The 9,737-nt window shown below is 46.7% G+C and overlaps 1 protein-coding gene across 1 annotated transcript; it reads right to left on the minus strand.

Moving 5' to 3' along the window:
- Window positions 1–4,520: 4,520 nt before the first annotated feature.
- LOC117757406 (serine/threonine-protein kinase pim-3-like) lies at window positions 4,521–9,307 on the minus strand. Its single transcript, XM_034578544.1, has 6 exons — window positions 8,785–9,307; window positions 8,499–8,608; window positions 8,284–8,334; window positions 7,786–8,149; window positions 6,810–6,986; window positions 4,521–6,395 (listed from the first exon to the last, which is right to left on the minus strand). The coding sequence occupies exons 1-6, from the start codon at window positions 8,870–8,872 to the stop codon at window positions 6,193–6,195; spliced, it is 993 nt and encodes a 330-aa protein (XP_034434435.1). The 5' UTR covers window positions 8,873–9,307; the 3' UTR covers window positions 4,521–6,192.
- Window positions 9,308–9,737: the final 430 nt, after the last annotated feature.

Genomic DNA, 9,737 nt, shown 5'->3' on the forward strand with positions numbered 1-9,737 from the left:
AATGCAGTTAAATCGCAGCTATGATGCTTTGTAACACAACATTCCTTCCAGCACAAGTTCACCCAGTGCACAACAGCTCTGTGAGGCTGTGTAACGGTGCATTCAGCTAACATGCCAACAGAGACAATGCTCACGCCCAACTACTGTATGATGTTATCGTTGTGTTTAGCATGTCAACACTTGGTTATCAGCACCAAACACAAAGTACAGCTGAGGCCGATGGGGTTTATTTTTATATATTTGGTCAAAAATGAATAAAATATTTGAAAAATGTTGACCTGATGGTAGCGGAAAGAGGAAAAGTCAGAGGATTATGTTATATGGATTCATCCTCTGGGGACCGTGAATGACTGTTTACATGGCACCAATGTTCCAAAAAATGAACCAGATAAAGCCACAAGTCTGAACAAGACACTGTAGACAGCATTTTCTAACCCAAATAAGATCATACTCGGTTAAAGCGATAATCAAATAAGACGTGGTGTTTTCTGGTCTCATTATATAAACACGTATATGTCTTAATTTCATGATAACAATGTCGCAGCATTTTGCGACATTGACTTGCAGCAGTTCCCGACTGCTCGACAACACATGTCCTAGGTGTAAACAAGATGGAAACAAATCTGTCAGCTTTGACAAAATTAGACAGAAATAAGCCAAAATGGTATATTGTGACATTAAACTATTTCAGGTTCGGGTATTAAAACTCGTGGAATAACATCAGATGTAATGGCGCAGTGGATGTAATGACTTGAGTCCTTATCAGACTCTGCTCTGTAACATGTAAACAGGATTATGAATGGAATGTTCTATCAGCAACTCATGTAAACACCATGATCAAAATAACGTCTTACTCAGAATAAGGTCAATAATCGTAATATTGATGTCCATGTAAACATAGTCACAGCGATCCATTGAGATATTTCAGTCGGGACCGAAGTGATGCGCTGACAAACAGACGTTTCCATCACTGAAGCCAGGTCTAGTTGAAAAACCAGAAACAACCACAAGTGGTAAATGTGTTTTTTGTAATGTGGGTGTTCTGATCTGTCTCATTACATCTACTCAGGTGTTAAGTCGTGAAATGGGATATGTGTCAAGTTCTGGTATTCTTCAAGCTGCCGCTGTGCTGTGTCCCTTGCTGTAATTGTGGATCTGAGATGGTGAAATCGATTAAATAGGACGTGAAACAAAGTTCACTGGGTGGCACAGAAGCAATAATTGTCAGAAATGAGGGTTATTTCAGTCCTGCTTGGCTGGAAAAAAGAAACTTAAATGAATTTAGTTTTTCCCGCTAATTAAAAAAGAACATTTGGACCCAGATATGGATATTTCTTCACCCACGACATCACACTTAACAAGCAAATACTCCATAATGCTGGAATTAGAGAAGTAAACTGATGTACAGGAGCTGAAAAAGGCATCAAGACCTCAAATATCTTCAGTTTTTCACGCAGACGATGAATCAGAGTTTATATTTGTTACCTCTACTCAGTGGGAGAAGTGTGTGTGTGTCTTTCCATGACGAGCCTCCAGAACAGCAAGGCGCCACCATACACACAGCTGTATTGAACAGGTTCATGCACATTAAATGATCATGTCCTTATTCAAAGGGTCATCTGCATGGACACACACATAGAGAAGAAGTGTCAACTGTAGTATCACTGAGGACTGCACTGATCGTTCTCTTCCTCCTCGTCTCGGTGCCGGCCCGGCGGCCCCTGCTGCGTGTGTGGGTGCCACCCACCCGTCCATCTGTGGCCCCTCGCAGCCCAGAGTCTGTCTGGCGTCTTCCTCTGTGTCTGTCACGTTGTCACCTACGCGGTCGCCTCAACGTGTCGGCACTTTGGTTCACAGAACAAACTGCTCTGAATGGAGTGAGCTCAGCTTCAACTGGAGGGTGACCAACTCAAATGTACTCAACGGAAATGCATTCACAAAAAGTACTGAGGAGACGTATGGGTTACTGAACTGATCTCTGGTAGGTCTAGATGTACAACAACAACAACAACAACAACAACAACAACAATAATAATAAGTATAATAATAATAATTTATTTCATATAGAACAATTTATATATTGATATATTGAATGCCATTAGTTATTTCTATACAGTTATTGTCTGAAGAGGTAACTTTGATGAGTTAATACATCCCAAATAAGCAGTGTGATCTCCAGACTAAGTGTCAGTGACGGATGATATTAACCAGCCTGCAGGATGAGACTTGAGGACACGAGAGCGTGGCATATGCCCCCGCTACTTTTAATGAGGATTTCACGGTGAGAGTGGCTGAGGCCCCGCTGTATCGCCGTCAGTCTGAGCAGCAGGGATTCTGATGAAGACAGGTTGCCGGCCATTTGCATGTCAAAAGCCTGGAGACCCAAAGACAATGGCGGATTAGCGGGGATGCATGTGTATAGAAACGCAGATGTCAACATATTGAGTGTGACAGCGGCGGCCATTTATAGCCCTGTGGTTTATTACAGGGTGGCACCAGGCTGCTTGTTAGGAATGTGTAAGTAAGGTTTAGATTGATTGAAAGAGGCATCTCCAGCTGCATTAGCTCCCTTAGGGGGCTGTGTTATTCTGGTGAAAGTTTTATGTTGCCATTTTAAAGTTCACCAGTTAACACAATATATCTCATTTGTTTTATCCATAAAAAAAACTAGCAGGTCGCTCTGTGAGAGCACATACCTCCACCAAGGCTAATGTCTTATCTCACCATGTCAAACCAATGTCACCCATTAAGTGTTATCAAGACTGTGGTGGCCTGCCATCTCATTTGTTTTGCTACCGTTTCATAATAAACCTTTTTTTTTACACTTCTCATTAGAACACAAGAGATTTATAACTTGGTGTTTTGCTCCACTGCTGCATTGTATAGCTGTGTGCAGCGCTATTTGCCACAGGCTCGCTCACCCTCACCATAACCCATCCAGTAGTTTATACGTAATCCTGCAAATTAGAATATAAGTGTCAGGCTTTAAGTCAATGAAATACTCCGTAGACCAGGCCGTCACATTGGGGTTCAGCCGTCGACTCTTGAATTGGGACACGGCTATAGAATTTGTTTTCAACTAAGCTAAGCTAACTTAATATTAACTGTACAGATAAGTTGTATCTCATGTCTTAGGTCACAGATATGCGAATGCAAAGTGAATATCACGTTTAAAATGTCATTAAAGTTGAACTCCACTTGAAATGCACTTTGCACTTTGCATTCACTGGGAACAAATATTTCCATTCGCTGATTAGAAGTGAACTGGGGGACGGAGATTCACCACTGCTACATTTGTGACTGAGCCCTAATTCTGCAAAAAAGAAACATTTCCCAGCTCTTCAAAAACCCAGTTGTATTCAGTGAAGGTAATTGGAATAGTATTGGATTATTGCTCTAAATTCCTGAATCTGCCTGCTCCTTACACCAAGATGAACATCCAAGGAGTAACCCCCCCCCAAAAAAGTCAACTACTTTCCCCAAGAAAATAAATCAAGCCCTTCATTGTGGATTAGATTCCTGAGGAGATTTAAGGAGCAGCTGTCTGATGAAGTCTTCAAGTGGCCATATGTCTCCACTCGGGCCGGATGGAAGCAGGCAGTCGAGCATAATTGGACATTTGTAGGCGTCTGGATGAGCCATCGAGATGACTTTATTTTTTATGGAGGGATACGAAGTTTAAGTCAGGAAGTCTGAGAAGTGTGTGTGTGTCTCGCGAACAGTTGTGGTTTGTGTTGTCTTGTCTATACCTATATATATATATATACATACAGTGTAACATGTCATTTATAGTGGTAGAAGCTTTACAGGGAATCTTAAACCATTCTCTAATAATCAGTATAGAGGTGAGAGCTGATGGCACTGATTCACCACAGGGGGCGGCACCTGTCAAGGAAAAGACACACCACTCCCAAACACTCACTCATCCTTGCCTCATGGAAACCACTCAAACACACACACACACACACACACAGTCATCAGCCTCAGTTACTCTTGGCCTTCCCGCATACTAACAATGGAATGACTTATGTTTTTGAAAGGTAGGCAGGAGAGCAGGGGGCATAAAATGGAAAAGCAATTATATTTTATAGTCTGCATGTGTGTGTGAGTGTGTGATGATGCATAACATCCCCACTCTCTTTTTCCTCTGTCATGCCAGCATCACTGCTCCGCCGCTCCTCCTCCTCCTGCGCTCTAAAGACACATCTGTCTCTTATCAGTCCCCTTGTAACTGCAGGTTGTCATCCAGTTAATGGCTCCTGTGATGTTTCCCTTCAGCCTCGCCGACACCCCCGTCACGTGTAACAATGTTATCAGTACTATAGGCTGTGTAAATGAACCACGTGCCACAATGGATGTACATTAGCCTCTCCAGGCCTCCCGAGGGACTGCTGTCACACAGGAGATGGATGCTGGCAGGGGGTTTCGTTAATGAGGGCAATGTGTTGGGATTTCATTTACAAATAACCATATATCTTTTTTTACTGTGGTGCAATAAATGAAGGACTTTAGGAAGGAAATGATGGAGACATCAGACTTTATTCTGTACATAAAAATGGGAGTTTAATTGAAACTTCTGTATCAAAAAATAGCAATATCCATACTTCACAGCCACAAGTCACACAGCTAAACCGAAGGGTCTTCGATATGACGCTATGTGACAACTACGAAAGCTGTTTCACCCGTTGTTTAACTTTCCACAGAACTCAAAATTTCATCTTGACAGTACAGAAACCAAGTGGATTTCTCTCGATACTCAGCCGGCCGACACTGCCCGGATTTCAAAAAGTACTTAAATAACATTCAAAAGCTCTTTTCAAATTTAAGTAAACTTGTTTTTATTCTGTTTTACATCGACAACCGCTTCAGTGCATCCTCCACATCTAAAAAAAAAAAAAAAAACATGTTGAAATGTAGAAATAAGTTATAGGAATGCAAACCAAAGGCCAAGTAGGATATGCAAATTTTAGGGGGGGATTTTAAGCAAAGACAATAAATAAATAAATAGCCACAGAGTGTGGAATGTCTACATGTTTACAAATAAATTAATGCAAAGGGGGAGAAAAAAAAAAGTACACACTAAAAGAAAAAAAAAATACACACTGTACAATATTTGTTTAATAAAAAAAATTTAAAGAAAAACACAAAAAAACAAACATAGTTGAGTCCATGAATATTGCATTGATTGTGCATTTCACACCCCAAACCCTGAGGGAGGCCAGGGGCGGGGCCATGTAGTGTTGAGCAGTGAGGGATGGCGGGAGGCAAAAACAAAAAGAGAAGCCGCGAGGGCCACGCCCCCCCCCCCCCACAACAGGCATGGGAGGGAGAGAAAAAAGGTGGGGGGGGAGGAGGTGTGTGTGTGTGGTGACATTTTGTAGACATTCAGAAAAAGACAGGATCCAGTTTCCAAAAAACACCTGTTCAGGCTATAGAGTGAGTGAGCAGCGTTAAAAGAGCGACGCAGAGTTGAGTCGAAGTGTGTTTTCAAGTATTCCATTGTCAGGAAGAGCCCCCACCTCTTTACTCTCCTATCTAATGCTATCTTAGCCTCTTGGCTGGGGGCTGGTTGGTTTACAGTGATGGAGAGGAGGGGAGAAACGAAAAAGAAGAAGCCTAAACACCACCCCCCTCCTTCCATCAAAGCACAGGCAACTTCACCGCCAGGCCCCGGGCAAATCCAAAAAAACAGAGTTGTTGACGAAAGCCCCCTGTTAAAGCAGCTTTCCAAAAAAAGGCACTCCAAAATCAAAATTAAAACATTTAAATAAAAAGGTCTTTTTCTCCAAGCTCTATGAGAGCAGCCTTGCCTGAATAGGAGGGCCTTGCCAGCTGCATATACCAGCCTAGTAACAAAACAGGTCAAATAAAAAAAGGGGAGGATTAATAGTGCTGGTAAGACCGCCCCAACAGCAAAATGTTCCCCATTAGGAAACATGTATAATCAACTTAATGAAAAACAAAAGAAGGGCAGGGGGAAATAAGATAAGGAAGAACAAATAGTAATAAATTAGAAATTCCCTACAAAAAGAGGAACATTAAAGTACATTTCTCTTGCCGGACCAGTGGAGTCAAGCGCCCGGCCACTGATGGGCCATCTGGGCTACAGGCTGCTGGCCATGAGTCCATATCACTCCCTCTGTCACCACCTTGTCTTTCCCAAGAAAGTCTTTCAGTCCATCAAAACCATCCTCAGAGGCTCTCCTTGCTCGAGCTTGTGCTTGACGAAGAGTCTGTGTCGATGGTCCTGAGGCGGATTTCACCCACGACCGGCTCCTCCGGCGATTTGGGTGACTCCGTCGTCTCCCTCATCCAGGGGTGGTCGCAAATCTGCTCCATGGTGGGTCTATCTGAGGGCCGCAGGGCCAGGCACCACTTGATCAGCTGCTGGCACTCTGAAGGAGCAGAGAGAGAGAGACAAACTATATTGAGGACATTGTGAAATCACCAGTACTAGTGTTGCTGCACAGTGTGTGACTCAGTTTGTATGGATCTACAGTGTCCTAGTGTGTAGGCGGCAACAGTCAGCCAATGAAAAGGGAGCACACATCCTTCTATTGAGTTAGCTCTCTGGGGTAACTGGGGCTGTTACACAAAGTGCACCAGGGGAAATCATAACAGCCAAAACCTCAAATTGTATTCATGGTTGATAAATCTGTCTAGCAGCCATTACAGGCTGTAATCCATTGTGACTGAGAGGCCTTACTCTGATGTAAACTGATTTAGAACTCTGGGGTAGTGGGTTTGGGGCTGTACCAGCTGCTGTGGCTAGAGGGCAACAGAGTCCTGCGTTGTTGTGGTTGACTCACCGGCTGAAATCCGCCTCCTGAAGTACAGTCTCCCTTTGAGGATCTCCTCGTCCTGCTCGAAGGGGATGTCTCCACACACCATGTCGTACAGCAGCACACCTAGCGACCACACCGTCGCCGAGCGGCCGTGGTATCTATGGTAGCGGATCCACTCGGGAGGGCTGTACACTCTTGTACCTGAAAAAGAGGAGGAGAAGGGTGAGAGGTGAGCCTGAGTGGAAGGGATCCAGTTGGATTTAACAGTGTAGGAACATGGAGGTCGTTGGTGTCGGAATGTGATGAAAAACGGTCTGTATCTGGGTCTAAAATGGCTGAGTCACAGTAGAAAAGCTTTCCATCTTCCTCCAGCCACAAAACAAACTGTGTGACCTCCCTCCCTCCTCTTGGAAGGAGGACCTTGGATACCAAACAAAAAAAAAAAAAAAAGGGCAACGTGAGCCCATCACGTGAACCAGCGGCTCCGGTTTCACAACAAACAGATGTTACGTGGCACTGACCTAATACCCACAAACCCAGGGTGAGTCAGGCTTCACCAAAACAACACAACAACCGGAAAACACAACGTCTCACAAGACGGAGACGTGTCGGGGAATTATCACAAAAAAAAAAAAAAAAAAAACCCAGACAGGGGCAGGGATGAGTGAGTCATCTGAAAACACAACACGCATCACACGTCACAGACGCCGCTGAAAAACACTGGAAGATATTAATACGAGGCAGCATCGATTCACATCCGCGGTGACGAGGAGCCAGTAGACCCCGGGCGAGGAAAACCCTCCACCAAAAACAGACCCACTGCGTCAGAGCCTCGTGAACGCCTCCGTGTCTGAATATAGCATCAAGGACAAACACCCGCCAGCCCACACGGACGCGCATTCATGACAACAAACCACTCATCCGGCATCGTAACATCTCATAGCAGCGATCAGTGCAATAAGAGGGGTGGGGGTGGGGGGCGGCGGCGGCGTCTGCTTACCATCGAAATCGGTGTAGACCGTGTCCTTGAGAATCGCCCCCGAGCCAAAGTCAATAAGCGTGAGCTCCCCGCTGCGTAGATCCACAAGCAGGTTCTCGTCCTTGATGTCCCGGTGCACCACGCCGCAGCTGTAGCAGTGTCTCACCGCCTCCAGCACCTGGCGGAAAAAGCCCCGCGCCGTGTCCTCGTCCAGCGCGCCCTTCTCCGTGATGAAGTCGAACAGGTCCTTGACGAGCTCCGGCCTCTCCATGACGATCAGCCAGCCGTCCGCGCGCTCGTAATAGTCCAGCAATTTGATAACTCCGCGGAACGACGAGCTGACCTTCTTCAGGAGCAGGATCTCCAGGGGCACCATGGATCCGTTCTGTGGCACAGAGCGCGGCAGGGGGGGTTAACACACACGGCCATTTGACAACACACACCACCCCCCCACTCTGCAGCGAGGCGGAGGGGGGGGGGACCAAAACAAACGCACACATCGGGGGGATGACTACTTACAATCGTGCCCCACTCGGTCACCCTCTCCTTCGCGACGTGTTTCACTGCGACCTGCAAAACCACAAGAGAAAAAAAAACATAAGCAAACACATACAAATAAACACGATATATTGGGTGGTGGTTATTTCATGGGGGGGGGGGGGGGGGGGCGCCCCGGTGCTTCGATGGCGCCACATGCGAGATCAAAACACACGGAGCCCCGGCTGCAGCCTTACCGGTGCGCCATCAGAGATCCGGCTGCCCGCGTACACGGTCCCGAATCCCCCGCTGCCCAGCACCGATCCCACCTGGTAGACCTTCTCAAACGACTCCTTCTCCGCTTTGACTGCAAGGGAGAAGTGACAGAAGCGAGGATGAGCGTTTGATTCCCACAACAAACCACCGCTCACAGATCACACCAGCTCGCCACTAACCGAGCGTACAAACACATCAACTTCTTGGTGTGTTACATCCACAATAAAAGGAGGTGGTGCATGAACGGGTCAGTGGTGGAGGACCTACCCGGCTGGAGCTGGATCTTCACTGGTAGGTGGTCCATGCTGGACGGGTTGCAAATGTGCGAAAAGGAACCAAACTTTGACAGCAACATATTCGTGCTAGGAAAGAAAAAAGCCGGAGTTCAGACGATCCCTACTCAGCCAAAAGGGGGGAGTCCGTAAACACCAGAGGGGGGAAGCGAGAAGCGGGTCGAGGCGGTGTTTTGAACCGGAGCTGCGGGTCGTGTTGGCTGCGTGAGAATGAGAGTAAATCCAGTGGAGCAGTGCGCCAACTCCGCCGCACCGCGCCCCGTCACAGTCGGGTCACGACCGCGAAGTCGTCCAGCGTTCCCCGAAAAACCGGCATGAAAAACGGCTCCTGCTTGTCGACTCGAGCGCGTCCGGTGGAGACAGGTCCTCTTTGGGCGTCAGAAGTGGAAGAACCCTCCGGTGCGTGTAGCGTCCGTGTGGAGCGTGTGTTGCGGTCAGAGGCCGCTCCGCTGCTGGGTGCTTATCTGCTGAAGAGTCGCTGCTGTCTGAGCTGCGGCGCGGTCCTCACGAGCCAATATTTTGACGCGCGGTGGGACGGCGATATCCCTACGCCACCAATACAAGTCGACACTCCGGTTTGATCCCAGCGTAAAAAATCGCCATTCTTCATCGCACGCGCATTTTAATAAAACCACCCGTCGCTTTATTACGATTTCGCTTCACTTTCATTCGAAAATAGTGCGTAAAATCGTCATTCTCGCAACGCACTACTTTCTCATAGTACGAGACGCCCCAGGATCTCCTGTCTGGAAGCTCTGCGCTGTGGTTCACTATCGACTCTGCGGCTCCGACCAATCACGTGTCGTATATAAATACCGCGCTGCGTCTCTGGACCAATCCGGACAAAGTTTTCATAATAAAGCTGGCGTTTGAGCGCACGTGGCGGCAATTCTGAGCCGTCCTCTCCCTCCCTCCCTCCTTCTCTCC

Source organism: Hippoglossus hippoglossus, chromosome 23 (genome assembly GCF_009819705.1).
Source record: "Hippoglossus hippoglossus isolate fHipHip1 chromosome 23, fHipHip1.pri, whole genome shotgun sequence".
Lineage (NCBI taxonomy): Eukaryota > Metazoa > Chordata > Actinopteri > Pleuronectiformes > Pleuronectidae > Hippoglossus > Hippoglossus hippoglossus.

Coding starts and splice junctions, on each gene's coding strand:
- LOC117757406 (XM_034578544.1), bottom strand. CDS start 8,872: ATGTTGCTGTCAAAGTTTGGTTCCTTTTCGCACATTTGCAACCCGTCC. Junction 8,609..8,784: donor GAAGATCCAGCTCCAGCCGG/GTAGGTCCTCCA, acceptor TCTCCCTTGCAG/TCAAAGCGGAGAAGGAGTCG. Junction 8,150..8,283: donor TGACCGAGTGGGGCACGATT/GTAAGTAGTCAT, acceptor TCTGTGCCACAG/AACGGATCCATGGTGCCCCT.